At 40.4% G+C, this 24565-nt stretch overlaps 1 protein-coding gene across 1 annotated transcript in view; it reads left to right on the top strand.

Moving 5' to 3' along the window:
* The window catches only part of FASTKD1 (FAST kinase domains 1), a 37163-nt gene that overhangs the window by 9439 nt on the left and 3159 nt on the right, over positions 1–24565 (top strand). The window contains exons 6-14 of the mRNA XM_040971684.1: positions 687–797; positions 2857–2988; positions 6399–6885; positions 9356–9470; positions 16008–16136; positions 18204–18335; positions 18667–18780; positions 23342–23480; positions 24398–24512. Coding sequence (XP_040827618.1) covers positions 687–797; positions 2857–2988; positions 6399–6885; positions 9356–9470; positions 16008–16136; positions 18204–18335; positions 18667–18780; positions 23342–23480; positions 24398–24512 — 1474 coding nt within the window. The remainder of the gene's footprint in view (positions 1–686; positions 798–2856; positions 2989–6398; positions 6886–9355; positions 9471–16007; positions 16137–18203; positions 18336–18666; positions 18781–23341; positions 23481–24397; positions 24513–24565) is intronic.

Raw genomic sequence — 24565 nt, 5'->3', positions numbered from 1 at the left:
AGCTGGATGGGAAGTGTGGCTGCTGGAATTAGAACCGGCGCATTCAAGGCAAGAACTTTAGGTGCTAGACTACCATGCCGGGCCCCACTTTGGATAGATGTAAGTCATCTTTGTTAATTTTTAGTTCGTAGTGTTATTGCAGGTGGTTACTAAATAAAACTTATGCCACATTGTAGCTTTATTGACTTCCTGCTTAGCTATTCTTTTTTAAAACATCTGAGATATGATTAGAGTATCAGTTTTTCTTTAGCTCTGCAGTACTGAATAATGCTACTAACTCATAGTATTTTATAACCATTATAATCTTTTTGTATTTGCAAATCATGGAAATATATTTTACCTACTTTTTTAAGAAACAGTGAGTTGATAGTATCAAGACCTTGATTGTTTTGATAAAAAAATTTTAGTTTTGTTTTTCAGTGGAATTTTATGTTAGGAAAGTTACAAATTTATTTTTTAAAGTTTGTGGAAAAAATGAAATCAGAATGTTTAGTTTTGGTACAAAATATTTGGGAATTCATGTATAATATTTTCATAATAGAAATTTTCTATAGACCTTATTGATCTCTCTTATGAAATTATATATTAAATTTTTGTTGGTGCTTTTTTGTTACATAATTATTATTTTATAAAAATATAAGCTGATTTTTAATAATTCAATGTAAAACATCTTTCTTTGCTTGCAGACTTAAATCAACCTTGTTGTTGATGTCAGAGGAACTGACAAGCCAACAGGTCCTGGCAGTGGTGGGTGCAATGAAGGAAATGGAAAGTAGAAATTCACATCTGAATAAAAAGTAAGCTTTCTGAGAGTCCTGGTGTTGTCCTTCAACAAGTACTTTTTTTAAAGGAAAAATACTTTGTATAATCTAGGTGTTGTTTTGAAGAAATAATGAATTAACATCTAAGGTATTATTTATATTTTTTTATTTTCAAAATAGAGGTGACAAAATTATTCATAGCATTTTTCACTCATTTGCTGCTATTATGCTTCGGTGGAGACAAGAGCGGAGAAGAGGGATCCTACTTTTTCTTCTTTTAAAGATTTATGTATTTTAGGGCTCGGTACAATAGCCTAGTTGCTAAAGTCCTCACCTTACATGGGGCACCATATGTGTGCCAGTTCTAGTCCCATCTGCTTCATTTCCCTTCCAGCTCTCTGCTTGTGACTTGGGAAAGCAGTTGAGGAAGGCCTAAAGCCTTGGCACCCTGCGCTCATGGAAGACCTAGAAAAAACTCCTGGCTTCTGAATTTGGATCCGCCCAGCTCTGGCCATTGTGGCCTCTTGGGGAGTGAACCAGCCGACAGTAAGTCTTTTTCTCTGTCTCTCTTCTCTGTAAATCTGCCTTTCCAATAAAAATAAATGAATCTTTAAAAAAATTATTTATTTTAATTGAAAGGGAGATTTACAGAAAGAAGGAGAAACAGAGAGAGAAAGATTGTCCATCTGCTGGTTCACTCCTCAAATGGCTGCAACAACTGGAACTGAACCAATCCAAAGCCAGAAGCTTCTTGTATGTCTCCTTTTGGAGGAAAGGTCTCAAGGCTTTGGGCCGTGCTTCTCTGGTTTGCCAGGTCTCAAGCAAGGAGCTGCATGGGAAGTGGAGAATCGAGAATATTAACTGGCACCCATATGGGTTCCTGGCTGTTGGAAGTGGAGAATTAGCCAATTGAGTGGTTGCACCAGGCTCTAGGATCCTACTTTTCAAAAGGGCAGTTTCTGCAGAACAGTTAACATACATTGCCTCATACCACAGGGTGACCTTGGGGACATACTGCTGTATATTGGCTTTCTTGGCAGCTTGAGATTAAAAAGATAAATAGTTCAAAGTACTTATGCTTAACTTTCATTCTTCTTCTGTTCTCTTTTTTTTCTTTTTTAAAAATTTATTTATTCAAAAGGTAGAATGACATAGAGAGTGTATGCTTTATCGTCCAGCCTCTGGTTTACTTTTCAAATGGCTTAATTAGCCAGGTCTGGTCTAGGCCATGGCCAGGAACACAGGACTCCAACCTTGTCTCTACAGGGGATGGCAGGGACCCAAGGGTCTGGGCCTTCTGCTGCTGCTTTTCTAGGTGCCTTGGCAGGAAGCTGCAAGGGAAGCTAGGACTAGCACAAACACTCTATTTTGGGATGTCAGTGTCACAAGTGGAACTTAACTGGCTGCACCCCAGCACATGCCACATACGTTCCTTTATTTTCATTTTTGTTTCCATGCCTTTTCCTTCAACTTATTTCTGTTAGTTTTTAAGAAGCTCCATTTGGGGCCTGCAATGTGGTATAGCAGGTTAAACCACCATGTTTGTCATTGCCATCCTGTATGAGTCCAGTGAGTCCCAGCTGCTTCACTTCTGACCCAGCTTCATGTTATGAGTATGGGAAGGCAGGTGAAGATGGTCCAAGTGCTTGGACCCCAGCCACCCATGTGGGAGAACCGTTTGGAGTTCCCAGCTCTTGCTTTATCCTGGCCCAGTGCAGTGGCTGTAACTTTTAGGGCCATGAACCAGGAAATGCAGAGTCTTTCTGTCTCTCTCTCTCTTTCACTCTGTTTCCGTTACTCTACCTTTCAAATAAAAATTTAAAAAAATCTAAAAACAAAAGTAGATTGAATCAGTTTGCGCCTCTTCCAACTGTTGATAATCGAATATATTTTACTCATACTTCATTGATCACTTTTTTCATTCTTGTAGATTATTTAGAATCCTTTCGCCAATCTGAGACAGTTCTGAAAGAGCAGAACACCTGTCTCATTCCTTGCTATTGCTGCAGCATAAAGCTGAGTGTCTGATGCAAAACCTTTGTACAGTTTAATAAGTAAATGAATGGACTGTTATATGTTCTGTTATTCTTTTTAGAATTGCCTCAATTCTGCATAAACATTTGGATAAATACAAACCAGTGGAGCTATTGAAGATTACTCATGCATTGATTTCTCTACAGTTTCGAAGTAAAGAGCTGTTTGTGAAACTCAGAGAACTACTGCTTAGGTAAGATCTAGTGTTTCATGTTATAATCTAGCTGCAATATTTGTTACATTTCATTTTATTTCATTTCATTTCACGTCCAGTGTTGCTGCAAGTTTTCAGAGGTAAGACTTGGTAGCTTTAAAAAAATTTTTTTTATTTTAATGAGTATTTATTTATTATTTTTCTTTTTCCATTTTTTAAAAATTTTTGACAATATTTACATAGTTTATTATGGCACAAAGGTTCAAGGGCTACAGGAAAGTGGGTAAGAGTATTATTTCCACATTGTTTTTTTTCCTGGATCTGGGGTAAAGGCAGAGATAAAGAGAGAAGCCCCACCCAGTTTCCTACCCATCCCAGGTCCCTGATGTGGGGCATGCTCCGAGGGTCTTGCTCAGATGGTTTTGATAGTTCAACAGTTATGAATTGCTGCCAATCTCACCATTCCAAGCATGATGAGGTAGCTGCAGAATCCACTGGTTGATACAGTCCATCTCAGAGTCTCTGCCCAGTTTTTCACTGTCAACATATGGCTGGGGTAATTGATTGATTTGTTCTGACCTGTGTTGTGATGCCAGGTGTCCTCTGCAGGTTCCGAAGGACTGCCATGTCCTCCGTGTGCACCTGGTTATGCTCTCTACTGCTCCATCTGAGCCTCTTAGAGAGCTTGGCTCTGGCACTTGCACTCCATGGCAGACCATGGCACCTGCACTTCTCTTCATGGTTAGGGTTGGAGATATCCCAAAAGAAATTTTGTCTGAGGTGTTCCCAGACCAGATTCTTGTGTGTACTTTCAAGTACAGGGTCCGGTATAGTCCATTGCCCCAATCAGCTGATGGTTGCAATTTTGGGTCGGTTTTGTTTCCAGTCCTGTCTTCTTATTTTTTTATTTAAAGGGCAGAGTAATACAGAGGGAGAGACAAAATGAAACAGAAATTTTCTTTCTGTTTGTTCATCACTGGATAAGCCAAGAAAAAACCCAAGAGCCCAATTCCATCAGGGATGTCCCACATGGGTGGCAGGAACCCATGTAGCTGAACTCTCATCTGCTTCCTTCCATGTTCCTGTTTGGGGACCCAAGAGAGAGAGCTCTTCTAGCCACTGATTTATTATCCAGATGCTCACAAAGGCATGACTAGGCCAGGCTGAAACGAAGAACTTTGTCCCAGTGACCTACTTGGGCGGGCAGAAACTCAAGTACTTGAATCATCATCTACTGCCTTGTATATGTGTTAGAATGAAGCTGGATCAAGAATGGGGGTGGTCCATCCCAGGGTACAAAGGCATTTGGGAGTCTGGGAGTAGTTTTTCCCCTTTTCTCTCTCCTTCCCCAGATATAGGAAGGGAAAAAAGAGAATGTGGAAATAATGGTCTCACCCACCTTCCTGTAGCCCTTGACCCTAATCACCCTAATTAACTATGTAAAATAGTCAAAATAAATAAATCTTTAAAAAAAAAAAAGAATGGAGGTGGAACTCAATCCTAGGCATTTCCATGTGGACTGAAGCTCATCTCAAGTAGTAGTTTAACTTGCTGTGCCTTTATTCCCTCATGTAAAATAGTGTATTGAACTTTTTGATTATTTAGTATTAATTGAGTGGGCCTGACACAATATTTTACTAAAATCATTTGGTAATTTTTCTAATGTAGATGTATAAAGAAGAAAAAGAAAATATTTTATCCATCCATTATTGATAATTTGGTTTATTTCTTTGTGGCATATCACAGATTCTATTTTTTTTAAAGATTTATTTTATTTTTATTACAAAGTCAGATATACAGAGAGGAGGAGAGACACAGAGGAAGATCTTTTATCCGATGATTCACTCCCCAAGTGGTTACAATGGCTGGTGCTGAGCCGATCCGATGCCAGGAGTTCTTCCGGGTCTCCCACATGGGTGCAAGGCCCCAAGAATTTGGACTGTCCTTGTTGGCCTTCCCAGGCCACAAGCAGGGAGCTGGATGGCAAGTGGAGCAGCTGGGGCTAGAACTGGTGCCCTTATGGGATCCTGGCGTGTTCAAGACGAGGACTTTAGCCGCTAGGCCACTGCGCCAGACCCACAGATTCTATTTTTAATAGAGAATGATGAACATATGGTTTTATTGTCTAGTCATTTAATCTTAAAACATTTCCCCACATCACTGGCAAGTTTTTGCAAATTTTTTCTATTGGCTAGGTTTAGTCATCCTATGAATATATTATACCTCATTGAACATTCTCCATCATTGAGTGTTTACATCTTGAAATTTTACCCATGCTGAAAATACAATGGGCTTTGGCATTATAGCCCAGTATGTTACTGCATCCCATAGTGGAGTGTTGGTTTGAGTCCCAGCTTCCCTGCTTATGAGCCAGCTTCCTGATAATGTGGCTGCAAAGGCATTGGAAGATACTCCAGGTAACTGGGTCCCTGCCACCATGTGGGAGACCCAGATGGAGTACCTGGCTCCTGGCTTCAGCATCGTCATGTCCTGACTGTGTAGCCATTTGGGGAGTAACATAACAGGTGGAAGACCTCTTGCTCTGTGTGTTTCTCCCCCACCCCCTGTGCCATGTCCCCTCAAAAAGATGGAGAAAAGAACACAAACCTTTACCTGGATTTTAAGTAGTGACATTCTTAGGTTTGTTTGCTAGTCAGTGATTGACCATGTCAGTCAGTCACATTATTGTTAAAGTTGTTGAGCCAACCTGTTCAATGTAGAAAATTTACAATAACCTCTACAATTTATTAGTAATGAATGAGAATGCTAATACTACTGCACTTTTGCTAGCATTTTATATTAAGACAATCTTAATAATAATATTTAATGTTAATATTTAATAACAAATTTAATATTTTAATAATAATAACAACAATAATAATTTCCTTTTGATTGGCTTATTTCCTTTACTACATCTAAACCTAAAGATTTTTTAAAAAAACTCCCTGCATTTTATTTAGGAATTATTGTTCTGGTAGTGGGACTTTAACATGCAGATTTGGGAAAGGAGAAATAGAGAAAGGGGTTGTGAGTGTGTATATCTTCTTTCAGGATGGCTATCTTTTATACCAGAAAATGAGAATGCAAGCAGTAGTGATCATTGTATTTCAGGGCCTGTACTAGGTCGTCACGGCTCCTGACGGGTCATACCACAAATTAGACCCAGATTGTTTGTCCAGAAATAGCAGTAGAAATGTTCTAGCTCCAACCTTTTGCTTGCTAGGGACTATTTTATTTTGTAGAAAAAAATTGGTATGTGCATCAAAAGAGCTTTGATTTGTTTAAAACTCCTTATGAACCTGTGTTGTTTGAATTTACCTAATTTTTCCTAAGTTAACATATATAGCCTACCTGAACTATTACATTATAATAATTATGCTCATACTTTAATGCATTAATATTTTCGGCATGTATTGATTTTGTTTTTATTTTTGCCCCTTCCTTTGTAGTTATCTGAAAACCAGTGTCATTCCGAGTGAGATTTCCGTCCTGGTCCATGCTCTTTCCATGCTCCCTTCTTCCTACGTAGATGAAGCGGCCATAGCCCGAGTTGACGCCGTTTTGCCGTGCTGCGACCTGACGGAGCTCAATGATTTTGCCACATCTGTTTTAAGATGGATTCAGTACGATCATGTCTATTCGGATAGTATTCGTGGAAAGCAACTGAAACTGCTTCAAAAGCTGGATTACTACGGCTGCCAGAGGCTACAACAGAGCAACAGTTTGGATCGGTTATGGAAGGAACTTAAAGTTTTAAAAGGAGACTGGTTCCTTGAAGTACTTCTTGAAGACACTTTTGCTGCTTTACAACGTTTCATGGATGAAATCAATTATACAAATGTTGCAGAGATTGCGTCTTTTATTTCAAAGACCAGCTACCTCAGTGCTTCGCTCCTTGATAGAATAGCCTCAGTGGTTGTCCAACAGATTGAAAAGGTGAAATTTAAATGTTTCATGTTAATCTTATGAGCTTGTCAAATGCCAGAAGTATAATTTGTATCATAAGTACTTTGAGAGCTTTGATTTTTTTTTAAGGATTTGTTTATTTATTTAAAACACAGAATTAAAGAGAGAACCAGAGAGGATTGTTCTGTCCCCTGATTCATTCCCTCAAACAGCCACAATATCTGGGCTGGACCAGGCTGAAGCCAAGATCCAGGAGCTTTATGCTGTTCCCCTCTGGGGTTCAGGAACCCAAGCATTTGTGCCATCTTCCACTGCTGTCCTAGGAGCGTTAACAGGGAGGTGGATTGAAAATGGAACAGCTGGGCCTGCTGCTATAGTGTAGTAGCTAAAGTCCTTGCCGTGAATACACTGGGATCCCATTTGGGCGCTGGTTCTAATACCACGGGTTTCACTTCTAATCCAGCTTCCTGTTTGGCCTTGGACAGCAGTCAAGAACAGCCCAAAGCATTGGGATCCTGCACCCATGTGGGAAACTTGGGAGAAGTTTCTGGCTCCTGGCTTTGGATCGGCTCAGCTCTGGCTGTTGTGCTCACTTGGGGAGTGAATCATTGGATGGAAGATCTTCCCCTCTGTCTCTGCTCCTCTCTGTATATCTGATTTTGTAATGAAAATAAACAAATCTTTAGCTCTTCCGTCCAATGATTCACTCCCCAAGTGAGCTGCAACGGCCGATGCTATGCCGATCCGAAGCCAGGATCCAGGAACTTCTTCCGGGTCTCCCACATGGGTGCAGGGTCCCAAAGCTTTGGGCTGTCCTGGACTGTTTTCTCAGGCCAAAGGCAGGGAGCTGGATGGGAAGTGGGGCTGCCAGGATTAGAACCAGCACCCATATGGGATCTTGGCGCTTTCAAGGGGAGGACTTTAGCTGCTAGGCCACGCTGCCGGGCCCCAAAAATAAATGAATCTTAAAAAAATGTATAAAAAAAAGAAAATGGAGCAGACAGGACTCAAACCCATGTTGATGTGGGATGATGGTAGTTCATGCAGTAGCTTTATCCTGTATGTCACAATGCTTGCCCCTTGGGTTGATGTTTGAAGTTTAAAAACTAAACTCTGATTTAGCAGTTGGCTGCGGACCAGCATAGCATCGGCCATTGCGCTCACTTGGGGAGTGAATCATCGGACGGAAGATCTTCCTCTCTGTCTCTCCTCTCTGTATATCCGCCTTTCCAATAAAAATAAAAAATAAATCTTTAAAAAAAAAAAAAGATTGGTAATCAGCAGCCCAGTGCGATGGCGCAGTGGTTAAGGTCCTCGCCTTGCACGCCCGGGATCCCATATGGGGACCAGTTCTAATCCCGGCAGCCCCGCTTCCCATCCAGCTGCCCATCCAGCTGCCTGTGGCCTGGAAAAGCAGTTGAGGATTGCCCAAAGCTTTGGGACCCTGCACCCGCGTGGGAGACCTGGAAGAGGCTCCTGGCTTTGGATTGGCTCAGCTCCAGCTGTTGCTGCCGCCTGGGGAGTGAATCATTGCATGGAGGATCTTCCTCTGTCTCTGCTCTCTGTATATCTGCTTTTCCAATAAAAATAAAATAAATATTAAAAAAAAAGATTGGTAATCAGAATTCTTTGATGGGAAGGAACACTTAAAATGATTTAAAATGATATTCATTGCATTAGGATTGTGGAGTGTAGATGCTTTTACTTTCCCTTTTTTTGTATAATCCTGTGGTTTTTAAATCCTGTCATCTTATTTAAAACCGTTACATTCAAAATTTCAAGAAAGCCACTAACATCGGTATTCTTCACTTGATCTTAGCCCAAAGTGACTAACATCAGTATTCTGAAACTGTCAGTGCATCTTCTTACAGGTTTATTTCTGGAATTTACTAGCAAAATGTGGCTGTTGATTATGTGAGAAGTTCACTTTTAGAATCACTGCGGTATAAATATATAAAATCATGTAAATCAAGATAAGGCCTTTATTTAGAAGACAGTATTTTTCACAAATGAAAAACAGAAATATATGTTATTTGCATAGCATAATACTTGGCAGTAATTAGGTGTCAGATGAATGAATGAAAAATGGAAGAAAACAATGAATGAAAGGAAAACAAGCAAATGATTATAATTGAAGAAACTTGGTTGATTACATTGTATTATACATGTTAAAATGTTCTTGGATCTTGAAAATTAGTGATATTTATTTATTGTTTCCTATTTATTGCAATGAATAATGAATTCTTGAATAGGGTTTTGCAGTAACAAAATTAATTTGGAGTGTCTTATTTACTTTTTCTGCATAAACACTTTTAGAGCTACTAACAGTCAGTAGTAGGGTTAAATGAATTATAGCAGGGTGGAAAAATTCAAAAGCAGTGCGATATACTTTCCATTTAACCATTGGAACATTAGGAAAAGACTACCTAAAATAATAATTAGGTTAAAACTTTGTTTTACTGAGGTTTAAAATGTAAATATATGTGTTCTGTTTACACAGATCCATCCTTTTGCAATCCTTGCTGTTATTCTTCCATTCAGCACCTTGAACTATGACCCACCTCAGAGAGAAGAATTTTTTGGAACTTGCATGCAGCGCCTTAATTCTTACTTAGGTAGGTGTGTTGTTTGGTAATTCATTCAATGAGTGTCAGAAGGTACCTGTTGCCATTGAACTAACAGATGTACTTCATTTAAAAGGTCATTATAATAGCCATGAAGCCTATATCTTAAAACATGTCTTGTATCCAATTGTGAAACTGATTCATTATGAGAAAGTCCTTGCATAATGAAAAGAATGAAACAAGGAACACATATTTACTATGTAGGTTCAGTGATGCTAATTTTTGTCCTTTTTGCTTTATCTGTCTTTCCTGCTCTCCTGTTTTTTCCTTAGCTATTTCAAAATCGGTTGTAGGCACTGTGACCCTTTCCCCTACTTACTTTATCATGCAGTGCCTAAGAAGACTCATATCTTATGTGTCACAATATTGTTAGCACACTTAAGGGAACATCATAACCTCCTACTGTCTAATGCAGAACACTTTTAAATTTACCTCATTGTCCCCAAAATACCTTTCAGAGTGCTTATTTTGGACCCTGCATCTGATGAAGTTGCATGTGTTTGGCTGTTACCTTTTTAGGGTTTTACACTGTAAAATATCCCGTGCTCCCCTCCACCTCTGCTTGGCACTGACTTTTAGAACGGACAGTGTTTTTATTCCCTAAGTTTTTGTTATCAAGGTTTTTGAATATTCAGCCTAGTTGAAAGTACTATAGCAAACATGTTTACTGTGTACCCACAATCTGGACTGAATAACAATGGGCATTTATCATATTTTCTTTGTGTGTGTGTGATGAACCTGTGAATGTCAGCTCTGCCTGCTGCAGGTTAGAAGAGTCTGTGTATGCTCATATTGCTGCTGTTATTCCTGAAACAGTGAACAAATATCATCTACTGTTTGGTCCAAAAACACATTTTCCCAGTTGTTACCAAATTGACTTATGTGAATTTTCTTAACAATCAACACTGTTTGTGTCACTTTATCTTGCCTCTTTCTATTGATATTTTTATAAGGTTTGTGGATTTTACCACAAATTGGACTTGTTTGATGGCTTTCTTTTTTTTTTTTTTTAAAGATTTATTTTATTTTTATTGGAAAGGCAGATATACAGAGAGGAACATCTTCAGTCCGATGATTCACTCCCCAAGTGAGCGCAACGGTCAATGCTATGCCGATCCGAAGCCAGGAGCCTCTTCCGGGTCTCCCACGCGGGTGCAGGGTCCCAAAGCTTTGGGCCGTCCTCAACTGCTTTCCCGGGCCACAGGCAAGGGAGCTGGATGGGAAGCGGGAATGCCAGGATTAGAACCGGCGCCCATATGGGATCCTGGGCGTTTAAGGCGAGGACCTTAACCACTGGGCCATCGCACCGGGCCCGATGGCTTTCTTTTAATTTTTTTCTCCCATTTCCTGTATTTATAGTAAGCTAAATTAAGTATATGTGACTAGATTCAGATTAATCATCTTCAGCAAAAATCCATGTGTAGTATATTTATCATGTATATATATATATACACACACACAGTATAATTATATAGTATATATCCACAATATATTCCCATGACTTTTTTGAAAGCCTCTTCTATTTATGAATTGCAATTTTTTTTGCACCAAAATAAACTTGCCTTGTAATTCCATTTTCCACAAACTTGTTAACCTTTACATCTAAAGCACATAGTTTCTGATTGCTTCTGTCATTTAATATTTTCCTTTAATTCTAAAAAGTAAATGTTTCTTCTTTTTAAATTATTTTTCTAAAGATTTATTTATTGTTATTGGGAGGTCGGATACAGAGAAGAGGAGAGACAGAAAGGAAGCTATTCCATCCACTGATTCAATCCCGAACTGGCCGCAACAGCTGGAGCTGCACTGATCCGAAGCCAGAAGCCTCTTCTGGGTCTCCCATGCAGGTGCAGGGTCCATGGCTTTGGGGCATCCTTGACTGTTTTACCAAGTCACAGGCAGGGAGCTGGATGGGAAGTGGGGCCACTAGGATTAAAACCAGTGCCCATATAGGATCCTGAAGCATGTAAGGCCAGGATTTAGCTTCTAGGCTACTGTGGCCAGGACCCCAAAAGTAAATGTTTCTTAGGGGCCCTCATAGATACTTATGTATCATCTGAGGGGTTGCTACTTGGGTGCTTCTTATTTTGTACTTTTTAAAAAAGGATTTATTCTATTTTTTTTGCAAAGTCAGATATACATAGAGAGGAGGAGAGGAAGAGAGGAAGATATTCTGTCCGTTGTTTTACTCATCAAGTGACTGCAACGACTGGAGCTGAGCCAAACTGAAGCCAAGAGCCAGGAGCTCTTCCAGGTCTCTCACGTGGATGCAGGGTCCCAAGGCTTTGGGCTGTCTTAAACCACTTTCCCAGGCCACAAGCAGGGAGCTGGATGGGAAGCAGGGCTGCTGGGATTAGAACCGGTGCCCATATGGGATCCCAGTGCATTCAAGGCGAGGACTTTAGTTGTTAGGCTACCGCATCAGGCCCAACTCTTTTTTTTTTTTTTAAAGATTTATTTATTTTTATTGGAAGGCAGATATACAGAGAGGAGGAGAGACAGATAGAAAGATCTCCTGTCTGATGGTTCAGTCCCCAAGCGGTCATAATGGTCAGAGCTGCGCCAATCCAAAGCCAGAAGCCAGGAGCTTCTTCTGGGTCTCCAACGAGGGTACAGGGTCCCAAGGTTTTGGGCAGTCTTTGACTGTTTTCCTAGGCCACAAGTAGGGAACTGGATGGGAGGTGGTGCCACCAGCATTAGAAACAGCACCCATATGGGATCCTGGTGTGCATGGTGAGGACTTTAGCAGCTACACTATTGTGCCAGGCCCTATTTTTGTAACTGTTAAAACACTATTTAAATGTTGTTTCCATACTAGAAAGATTTAGCATAGAAATAGGTGCTTCCTACTGTTGACTTTAGCAGAATCAATGTGTGAAAACTGCAGAGTCAGGAAATCACTTTGTCCTTTTCCTTTATTTTGGGTCCTGAATTGTGTTTGGAGCACTGTGAACTTCAAGGATCAGGGTGTTTTGGCATGTTTCATCTCAGATTCACACTGCTTGTACTTGTCAGCATAATTCAGAGGTGTTAGAGGCAAAATCCCTGTCTTACTGTGGCCCTTACAGTCTGCAGTCACTGTGTACCGTCTGGTACTCTGCTAGGCACTGGAGATACAGGAGAGAGTAAAGCCAACCCTGACTGTGCTCCCTGGGCTGTGTCTGTGTCAAGGAGGCACAAACAACAAGCAGATCTATAAGGTTAGTGAAGTGCCCTCAAACATACGGAGCAGGCCGAGTGTGTAGGGTGGAGCCTGATGTGGGGGTGGGGTGCAATGCTGCTCTGGATAAGAGCTGCACAGACTGTCTCTCTGAAAAGATGCCATTTAACCATGGATTCAGTGATGTAAGGGAGTGTTCATGTCAACAGATGGGCCATAGAGTCCCATGATGAGAACATGTTTGTTTTCTACCAGGAATGGCAGATGGGATGTAGCAATTGGAGCTAGAGAGTAGGCAGTGGGATTAAGTACATAGCTGGAGCCTAATTTACTCAAAGTTGCTGTGCATGTAGTCAAACTATAGTCAGTCATCTACCAAGCAACAGAAACCTACTTACTGAGACAGGTGTTTTGCCAGTAAGATACCAGCATCCTACGTGAGAATGGCTGAATTTGATGCCTGGCTCAGTTCCTGATTCCAGTGTACTGCTAATGCAAACCCTGCAAGGCAGTGGTGCTGGCTTAAGTGACTAGATTTCTTCTACTCTCCTGAAAGTCCAGGATGGAGTTTCCCAGCTGCTGATTTTGGTGCTCACTGGCAGCCCACTGTTGGTGTTTGGGTAATGAACAACTGGATGAGAACTCTTACCTGTGTGTGTCTCTGTCTCTCATCTCTCACATAAATTAGAATGTGTGAGAGAGAACAGATGCTTACTGAAAGTTTCTACATTGAGCATAAGATGCTAGACTCTCTATTACAGCATATCAACATGGACCTGTATGCCTCTGGTTAAGCTGATGAAACCAGTAGAAATACTTTGTATTACCAGTGTCCTGCTAATGGACCTTGCTACAGTTTTGTGGACTCTGTAGGCCATTAGCAACTAAACTTGCCTGACCCTTCTGCTTCTATTGATAGGTAAAATGGGACTATGGCACATGCCTATTTGCACAGGTATGACTATGTGTATTTGTGCCATCCATTTACACTCATTTTTAGTAACATAGACTTGAACCTGAGACTCAGTGTGTGTTCTTCTGGTATTCTAGTCGTGTGCCTGTCATCTCTCAGAAGGAAATGGAAGCATGTCTCTTCCCACAGTCTGTACATAAAGGCTTAGATATTAGGGTTTTTATTATTTACTTTTCTACTTGTAAAGATTTATTTATATGTTTGACATTCACACAGTTAGAGAGAGTATTAGAAACAAAAAGAGAGAGATATATCTGCTAGTTCTCTCCCCAAATGGCCTCAAAGCCTGGGGCAGGGGCCAGGGCCAAACTAAATCCAGGAGCCTAACATTTCATCAGTCTCCCACATGATGGCAGGTACCCAGATATGTGGTCCATCCCCTGTTACTTTCCCAGGCACTTTAGTGGGGAAACTGGATTAGAAGTAGAGCATCTGGGAGTCAAATTAGTGCTCATATGGGATGTTGATGTCACAGGCTGCAGCTTAATAGACTGCATCATGGCTCTGTCCCTGAATTTGAAAGGAATGATAAAGGGAGAGAGAAAGATGGAGGTGGGTCTTGCATCTGCTGGATTACTAACCAAATGCCTGCAGCAACCAAATGGAGTAAAGTAAGGGGTCAGAAGCTCCATCCTGGTTTCCACATGGGTGTCAGGAGCCCAAGCACTTGGGCTGTCATCTGCTGTCTTCAGGTGCATTGTCAGGAAGCTGGATTGGAAGGAAAGCAGCTACATTGGAGATGTGGGGAGTCTCAGGGAGCAGCTTCACTTACCATACCACAATACCTGTCCCCTAAGATTTCCTTTTAAGCTAAAATGTAAAAAAAAAATGTTAAACGTAAGATGTTAAAAAAGGATTTGAGAAGTATAGTTGTTTTTAAGACTCAGAAAATGAGGAGTCCTTAGAGACAAGTATATGTAAATTTTTTAAAGTGAATTGTTTTGTTTTGAAGAAAGATCAGTTTTGACAGGTGTTTTTTGCTGGTGGAACTCATCCCTATTAATGTCACCGTTTGATCTTCCTTTATTAAATCACTTCAGTCAAAACCCCAAAAGGAAAAAACTGAGTGTTGCTCCTATCCTGTGTAAGAGTACCGAAGTGAATAGGGCATTGTAAGTGACCTCTTCCCCACATTGGAAATGTCTCTGATGAGGCAAATCATCTTAGCAACCTGCAGGCTTACCTTTTGGGACTCCTGGCATGCTGCTGGGTGACTGGTGATGGGGAGAGGCAGGGCCTCAAGTATGTGTGCTCTCATTCTGGAGACCCGAGGCCCCAGGTAGCAGCATGGTGTGGAGACACAGGCTTCAGAGCTGGGCTTTCTGGGTGAAATTCTACTCTCCGTTCACTAACTGTAAGACTTTGGGCATGCCACTTGGTTTCTCTCTACCTCCTTATGTCCATATATGTAGCAGAGATGATCATTCCTATGATGTGCAAAAATGAGTTTTATTTGCATTAGCATTACGCCTACCACATTCTGAAACTATTACCTTATTGTCATCAATACATAGAGAATGAGATCATTCCTCCTTTTTATGTTAGCTATCATCCTTTTGCTTTAGATTTTTTTTTCTCTATCCAAGTCAGTTTTAAAGACTATATCAAGGAGTAATATAAACTGTTGGACCTGGCACGATGGCTCAATAGCTAAATCCTCACTTTACACGTGCTGGGATACCATATGGGTGACAGTTTGTGTCCTGGCTGCTCTGCTTCCCATCTAGCTTCCTTGCAGCCACTTAAGGAGAGAACCAGTGGACAGATGGGAAATCTTTGTCTCCCCTCTCTGTAGATCTGGCTTTCTAATAAAAATAAATAAATCCTTAAAGTATAAAATGTTTTTTTTAAGATTTATTTTTTATTTTTATTGGAAAGGTGGATATACAGAGAGGTGAGACAGAGAGGAAGATCTTCTGTCTGATGATTCACTCCCTAAGCGGCTGCAACGGCTGGAGCTGAGCCAAACTGAAGCCAGGAGCCTCTTCCGGGTCTCCCACGCGGGTGCAGGGTCCCAAAGCTTTGGGCCGTCCTCGACTGCTTTCCCAGGCCACAAGCAGGGAGCTGGATGGGAAGCAGGGCTGCCGGGATTAGAACCAGCGCCCATATGGGATCCCGGGCATGCAGGGCGAGGACCTTAACCACTGCGCCACCGCACCGGGCCCAAGTATAAAATGTTAATATAACCTCAGAAGAAAAGATAATTTATACAGATTGACTTACCCAGAATGTATCTGCTCCACCTCCCACCCAAGGTAACTGCTACTCACTATTCTGACTTGTGTAGACCATATGTTTGTGTCATTTTTAAAAAAGTCTAACTTTACCTGAATTATATGTATATTCTATGTGAGTTGACTGAACATTGTGTTTTTTTTAATTGTAATTTGTTTAGGTGTGTTGGATCCTCTTGTTTTAGTGTTTCTTGGTTTCTCTTTGGCCACGGTTGAATATTTTCCAGAAGATCTGCTAAAAGCAATTTTTAACATCAAATTCTTGGCCAGATTGGATTCTCAACTTGAGAGTATGTATTATATTATCACTTTCACTTTATACCTGAGTTTCACTCATATCTATATTGACGCATTTAAATATTGATAACTTTTATTGTTTGTTGAAGTAGTTCATTAATGCCCACACTCTGACCACTACTTAGAGTATTTCTTATCTGCCTTTTTCCTGCTTGTGTTTTATATTATCTGTCTAAATGGTAATTAAAACAAAATTCAGATTACTGTATGTATTTACTTTTACGTGCTGTTGTTTTTCATTTAACTATGCTTTGAACAATTTCCCACATCACTAGATACTTTCTGGCGTCATAATTTTATTGGCTACATAATAAATCATAGTAACATTTCTGTATCATACAGTTTGTTTTCAGTTTTTGTTATTGTATACAATGAATAGTTACATGTGAATGCTATATTGTTTCCTGAGGAAAAATTGTTAAATGTCAATGAAAATTCTTGGTATTTTTTTATTAACTGTAAGTTATAACATTCACAGTTGATGAAGACAATGTAGGAATTGGTCCTAATCATGTGGCTGGATGTAGAAATTAGAAAATATAAACTGGGCCCAGCGGCGTGGTCTAGTTGCTAAAGTCCTCTCTTTGAACATGCCGGGATCCCATATGGCCGCTGGTTCTAATCCCGGCAGCTCCACTTCCCATCCAGCTCCCTGCTTGTGGCCTGGGAAAGCAGACGAGGATGGTCCAAAGCCTTGGGACCCTGCACCCATGTGGGAGACCTGGAAGAAGTTCCTGGCTCTTGGCTTCGGCTTGGCATAGCATTGGCCGTTGCGCTCACGTGGGGAGTGAATCATTGGACGAAAGATCTTTCTCACTGTCTCTCCTCCTCTCTGTATATCTGACTTTGTAATAATAATATTAAAAAAAAGGGTCTGGTGGAGTGGCCTAGCAGCTAAAGTCCTCGCCTTGAACGCGCCAGGATCCCATATGGGTGTCGGTTCTAATCCCGGCAGCTCCACTTCCCATCCAGCTCCCTACTTGTGGCCTGGGAAAGCAGTCGAGGACAGCCCAAAGCTTTGGGACCCTGCACCCATATTGGATACCCAGAAGAAGTTCCTAGATCCTGGCTTTGGATCAGCATAGCATCGGCCGTTGTGCTCACTTGGGGAGTGAATCATCGGATGGAAGATTTTCCTCTCTGTTTCTCCTCCTCTCTGTATATCTGACTTTCTAATAAATAAATAAATCTTTAAAAAAAATCTTAAAAAAAAGAAAGAAAAAATTAAAAAAAAAATATAAACCATTGTGGGCCTGACTCAGTAGTTTAATCTTTACCTTGTATGCACCAGGATTCCATATGGGTACCAGTTCATATCTTGGTTGCTCCACTTCCTCTTTCAGCTCCTGCTTGTGGCCTGGGAAAGCAGTAGAGGATGACCTAATGCCTTGATACTCTACCTGCCTGGGAGACCTGGAGGAAGCCCCTGGCTCTTGGCTTTGGGTCAGTTCAGCTCTGGCTGTTGCAGCCATTTGCAGAGTGAACTAGTGGATGGGAGATCTTTCTGCTTCTCCTCTCCATAAATCTGATCTGCCTTTCCAATAAAAAGAAATAAATCTTTAAAACTATATATGTGGGCCCAGCGCAGTAGCCTAGTGGCTAATATCTTCGCCTTTGGTGCACTGGGTTTCCATATTGGCGTCACTTTGTGTCTTGGCTGCTCCACTTCCTTTTTAGCTCCTTGCTTATGGCCTGAGAAGGCAGTGGAGGATGACCCAATGCCTTAAGACCTTGCACCCATGAGGGAGACCCAGAGGAAGCTCCTGGATTCAGATCAGCTCCACACCAGCCACTGCGGCACCTGGGGAGTGAACCAGCTGATGGAGGATCTTTCCCTCTGTCTCTCATTCTCTGTGTAAATCTGCCTTTCCAATAGAAATAAATATTAAAAAGTGTGTATATATATATAAAGCACTTGAGCATAAATGGAGTGATTTGTATAATATAAGAATAAAAATAGCAGCCAATAGTGGGGATAAATGAATTTGAAAAGAAAACACGGGTTCATTTTGCTTGGTCTGAGCTATCGAGATTTATTTGGAATTTATTTTTAATTTCAGTTTTACCTTCATCTCTAAGTGCAAGGATCCAGTTTCGTCTCATGGAGTTAAATAGAGCAGTCTGCTTGGAATGCCCTGAGCTTCAGATTCCATGGTTTCATGACTCTTTCTGTCAACAACAGTATAATAAAGGTTTGAACTTTCTTTTGGTCAGATGATGAAGTTTAATTCTAAAGTGAATATATAGGTTGTACATTGCTAAACCTAAGCTTGATTTGCAAATTCTCGAGAGTGCTATCAGCTGCTTAATTTTAGGTGAGATTTGTGAAACAAGAATTTCTTTATATTTAGAACACAAAGCCCCTTTTCGTTGAGAGCGAAGGACACATCTTGTGTAGAATTTAGTGGTATCACATACGGCATTACATTGGAGCACCTATTGGAAAGCTTGATTTCGCAGCTTATAGAATTTGGTTAATTCAAAAACTGTTTCATCTAAGTGGTCTCTTTTCTTTTTCTGAAGATATTGGCAGCATGAATGGAGCACGGCAGAAGATTTTTAAGATGCTAGCAGAGGTGCTGGGAGGAGTCTGTTATGTAAGATCCTCTATTCTGACATCTTACCACCACACAGTAGGTGAGTCCATGGTAGCTTATTAGTTACTTCCCTAACCAGCTGGAATTTTAGAAAGAAAAAAAAAAAAAAATAAAACCTTGGGACCCTGCACCCGCGTGGGAGACCCGGAAGAGGATCTGGGCTCCTGGCTTCGGATCAGCACAGCACTGGCTGTTGCAATCATGTGGGGAGTGAATCATTGGACAGAAAATCTTCCTCTCTGTCTCTCCTCCTCTCTGTATATATCTCACTTTGCAATAGAAATAAAATAAATCTTAAAAAAAAGCTATTATCATCAAAATTTCCAAATAGACAAAAGTAGAAAGAATGATATAGGAAGCCCTCAAGTTCCTGTGGCCTGGCTCAGAAAACCATCAGAATTTTGTTGTTTTTCAGGAAAAAATTTAAGGTTATTTTTTTGTTGTAAGAACCAGATATAGATTCACTAAAAATCAGTGGATTTTCAGGACATTCCGTGCACCTCCATTCAGTGTGCTAACACCAGGGAAATGATTGTTTCAGTTTCTTTGTTTTAAAATTCTATCTAAAAAGCTGCACTCCATTATCAGGTTGGATGAAGATTTCCAAAGAGATTGTACTTGTTGCTAAACTGCTTACCTTCTTTCTTGGAGGTCTGATTATGGAAAACGTTCTGATTTCATTGTGGATGGCATAAAGCTTGTGGGCTAGATGATGTTGGGTGGCAATATTGTGTAAGAGTCAAAAAGATGTTACTGAATTCAATAAGTGTGCTTAGATGAAACAGATGTCATTTTAAGAGGATCAACATAAGCTTTCTAAATGAGGTTAAAAGAATATCTAAATACATGAAGGATATTTTAAGAGACTGTGAACTTAATGTAAATGAGTACTAAAAATTAAGCACTATTTAAAACTATAGTATTAAAAATGACAGAGTTAAAAAAATAACAGAGTTGGTAGTCCCAATGTACATTGTCCTTCACTCACATGTTAGTATTGTGTCCGTGTGTGTGTGTGTGTGTGTGTGTGTGTATGGCTATACTGCTGTTCATGAGAATCAGTGTGACAGATCGGGTTGAGAACTAAAGGAAGACAGATGTGGAAATCTAGAAATCATGGCCTAGAATTAGAGAGGACTACAACCACATGCCTTCCAATTCCTGAGCAAATATCCCCGAATTTATTAGTTTGTAAAATGGGGATTATTATTATGCCTGCTTACCAGGATTACCTGTCAGTGCATGTAAAGCCTTTAGCATGACTCTTGAAACAAAGGAAAATTTATTTGTAGGGCTCGTTTTGTGGCACAGTGGGTTAAGCCAACACCTGCAATGCTGGAATCTCAATTGAGCACCAGTTTGAGTCCTTGCTACTCCACTTCCGATTTAAGTCACTGCTAATGCCCTGGGAAAGCAGAGATAATGGGCCAATGACCTGTGCTCTTGGCACTTAGGTACGAGATAGAGATAGAGCCCCAGGCTTCTTGGACAGTCCTGGTCATTGCTGGTATTTGGGAAGGTAACCAGCAGATGAAAGACTGGTTCTCTCCCTCTACCTCCAACCACCGTCTCTTCTTTCTCATCCTTTTTCTCTCTGTAACTCTGCCTTTCAAATACATAGGTGAATGTTTAACATTTTTTAAATTTGAAAATGAAAAAGCAGGAGAGCTTTAGCTTAAAAAATAGAAGTCTGTGGGGACCATAACTTTTGAATGCTTGCATGATTAAAATGTGTACCAAACTAGAAAATTCCACCTCTGTGCTTAAAAAAAAAAAGGCAAAAATGAAGGCATAGTTGGACATGGTGCAATAGCTCTATGGCTAAATGCTCACTTTGTGTGGGCCAAGATCCATTTTGGGCGCCATTTCCCTTCCAATTCCCTGCTTGTGGCTTGTCAAAGTAGTCGAGGATGACCCAAAGGCTTGGACCCTGCACCTACTTGGGAAACCTGGAAGAAACTCCTGGCTCCTTGCTCCTGGCTTTGGATCAGTTCAGCTCTAGCCATTGTAACCACGTGGGGAGTGAACCAGTGGATGATGATCTTTTTCTGTGTAACTCTTTCTCTCTGCAAATCTGCCTTTCCAATAAAAACAAATACATCTTTTTTTTTTTTTTTGAAGACATAGGTTTCAATTCAGCATGAGGAATGTTTTGGGATGCTTTGTGAAGAAGTAGTGTTGAAGTAGATCCGGGAGAGTCTGTGATCAGATTATGGGTGTTTCCATTCGGGCAGATACTCTCATCTGTCACTACAGAGCTCATACTTTCCTTCTTTGGTTTTATATTAATTAGTGTTTAGGTTTAGTAGTGAGTGAGGAAAATGCATAAGTAGCAGGAACTTAAATTGAAATTATTTCCTTCTTCCAGACACATTCCAGGGCCGAAATGCCAGTTGTAGAAATGCGAAGATCCAGGATCCTTCTATCTTATAAGCCACTGTGCTCAGTATGTAGCATCTACTTCATGTTCCCAGATGGGTGCTCTCATTTCATCAACAATCCAAGGGGAGGAAGGAGGAAGGGAAAGTCACACATAACTGTGGCCATTCTTGGCAGCAAGTGAGTTTTTAAAACTTGAGTTTCATTCTGAATGGCAACATACACAGCTAAGGTTTAGGAACTCTTACCATTAAAAGTAGAAGGGAAAATAGATTCTGGGGGACAACTTCCAACCTGGCAGACAGTTTATTGTGAAAGTAGTGATGATAGAAGAAATGCACTAAACTGCAAACTAAGAAATGCTCTATAATCCCACCTGAGAGCATTTCATAGCAGTTTACTATGTCAATGTTTGTGACAGGCACAATGGCTGGCTTTTTATTTTTTCGTTGTTAATGTTTCTTGTAATCTGATAATAATATATATCCATTGTAGAACATTTGGAATTATAGAAAGGAGAAAAATGATGCATGATAAGCTGTCCCAATGTCACATGTGAAATTAGTACTGAAACTAAGATCATTGTACATTAAGGCCACTGCATTGCCTGTTAATATTTATAATTCCCATTTTAAGGCTTTTTTTTTTAAAAGATTTATTTATTTATTGGAAAGTCAGATATACAGAGAGGAGGAAAGAGAGGAAGATCTTCCGTCCGATGATTCACTCCCCAAGTGAGCGCAACGGACAATGCTATGCCGATCCGAAGCCAGGAACCAGGAACTTTTTCCGGGTTTCCCACACGGGTGCATAGTCCCAAAACATTGAGCTGTCCTCGACTGCTTTCCCAGGCCACAAGCAGGGAGCTGGATGGGAAGTAGAGCTGCCAGGACTGGAACCGGCTGCCATATGGGTTCAAGGTGAGGACTTTAGCCGCTAGGCCACACCACCAGGCCCTATTTTGGCTTGTTTTTATGTTAAAATATATTTAATCATGAAGGATAAGATATAGTTGCTAATATTTGAGTAGAAGGATATGATATGATTAAGATAGTACATCTCAGTAAATGAGTATATTTGAGTATGAGAAGGAGAGACAAAGATATTCCATCTGCTGGTTCATTCCCAAAATGGCTGCAACAGCTGGAGCTGAGCTGATCTGAAGCCAGGAGCCAGGAGCTTCTTCTATGCTTCCTATGTGGGCTCAGGGTCCTAAGGCTTTGGGCCATCCTTCTTTGCTTTCCCAGGGCATGAGCAGGGAGCTGGAAGGGAAGTGGAGCAGCCAGGACATGAATCGGCATCCATATGGGATCCCAGTGCTTGCAAGGCAAGGATTTGGCCAATTAGTCATTGCACCAGGCCCCCTAGACTTTTCTGTGGTTGTCCACTGCCTTCCTACAGGGCACATTAACAGTAAGCTGGATCAGAAGCAAAAAGGCTAGGACTTGAACTGATACCACAATATGGCACGTGGGTCCCATATGGCAGCTTAACCTAATGTTCCATGAAAGCCATCTCTACATTTTTTTTTTTTTTTGGCTAGACAAATTCAGTATGTGTACTTCTTATTGCACCATATCTAGAGACAGTCAGCGACTATATACTTTTTTCTTATTAAGACTTTTTTTTATCAGTGAGTTTGTATATTACCAACTAACTTATCCATTAGAAAGTTTCTGAACAGCTTTCCACCCACTGATTCTGGCAGCAAGATTACTTGTTACTAAAACCCATCATTTTATTAGGGGTTGCAAATAAGTGACTGTATTACTTATCACCTCTTTTGCATTTGTTACCTGGAATTTGTCTAAGAACTATCCTAAATCAACTAGACATCCTTTTATAGGATAAATGCTTGAGGCTTTATTCATTTTCAGATGTATTAGGTTAGCTTTCTTTAGTTGTGACCAGAATATTTACCGAGGGTAAAAGTCTATAATGTGATTTGATCTGAATTAGTACTAGATATAGCCTGGTCTAAATATAGTTTTGAGTAATACTTGCTGATGGACTTTTATTATTATTTTTTTTCAAAAAGAGGTACCATTGAAGCAGATCTGATTTTTTAAAAAGTTGGGTAATTAGAAAGATTCATTATACTTTCATGTGTATGTGTATACCTATGTGTATGTATATGCTCATATGCCTAAATATTTCTTAAATTTTTACCTGTACAAATCTACCTAATTAATACTGTTGATTCTTCCCCATATGTCCTTAAGATTTTGAATGCATTTTGGATAAAAGGAAAAAACCTATTCCTTATGGGAGCCCTAATACAACTTTGGGAAAACTACCACAAATGTACTGGGAGTCAAGTATGCAAATAGCTGGATCAAGGCTGCCACCAGGAGCTGAAAGGTGATGCATTTCTTGGTTTAAAATTGAAGCTAAATGTTATATTTGACCTCATATAATGAACTTGGCTCTCTAAGACTCGATATAGAAGAATCTGCTCTCCATCTCATGCTTTCTGTTTCTGCCCCTTTGTTTTCCCTGTGCCTTCTGCCCTGACAGCCTTCCTTTGCCTGGTCAAAGCCTAGCTTCTCTCTAAAGTGCTAGTCCTCAACTAAAGGAAGTAGCATCATTTTTGTGCTTCTAGACATCTGCTTTCCTGAGAATCCTTAGCCACTTTTTGCGCTGCATTAGAGTACTGACTAACATCATCCACTCTTGGCTAGAGTATAAAACTATGTTGCTTTATTTCACAGCACCTTCTTTACAGATAGTAAGTGTGCAATGAATAGATATTAGGCAAACAAATGGATGAAAGCACGGAGATGATTACTCTAAAAAATCATTTTATTTCTCATAATTTTCTTTAAGTGTATAGGTTTGTCCTCAGTTACTAATTTCTTCAGTATAAAAATAGGTTGGGGAGAAGGTATTTATTCTGGTGATAATGATGCCTGTATTTCCCGCACAGTGCCTAGGTTTGCTTCCCAGCTCCAGCTCTGAATCTAGCTTCTTGCCAATGCAGATGCTGGGAAACAGCAGTAATGGCTCAAGTGACTGGGTCTCTGTCACTTACATAGGAGGTCTGTATTGAGTTTCCAGCTCCTGGCTTGGGCCCCAGCCTGTGCTAAGGGAATAGGTGTTTGGGGACTGAAACAGCAGATGGGAGGATGGGAGTGACTTGCTGTCCCTTCTTTCTTCCTCTGAAATAAGCGAATAATTTTATTTCTTTCTCTCAACAATACATGCTTATCTTGAAAGGCTTACAATTACTCAGTTTCACATTTTGATTTTGGAAGTCAGTACTTGTTTATCTTATGCAGGATTGCTTTGGAGTTTTTGGATTCAAGAGCTTTCTGTAGAAACATCCCTCACTTGAAAGGAAAATCTGCTATGAAAAAACGGCATTTGGAAATCTTGGGTTATCGTGTAATTCAGGTATAAAATACATTTAATTGAGCAGACACATTTACTTTCATTATGAAATTTTC

The sequence above is a fragment of the Ochotona curzoniae genome, unplaced genomic scaffold (assembly GCF_017591425.1).
Source record: "Ochotona curzoniae isolate NIBS_2020 unplaced genomic scaffold, NIBS_Ocur_1.0 contig_2210, whole genome shotgun sequence".
Lineage (NCBI taxonomy): Eukaryota > Metazoa > Chordata > Mammalia > Lagomorpha > Ochotonidae > Ochotona > Ochotona curzoniae.
The sequence above is the reverse complement of the archived record's forward strand: the minus strand, read 5'-3'. Positions and strand labels throughout refer to the sequence as shown.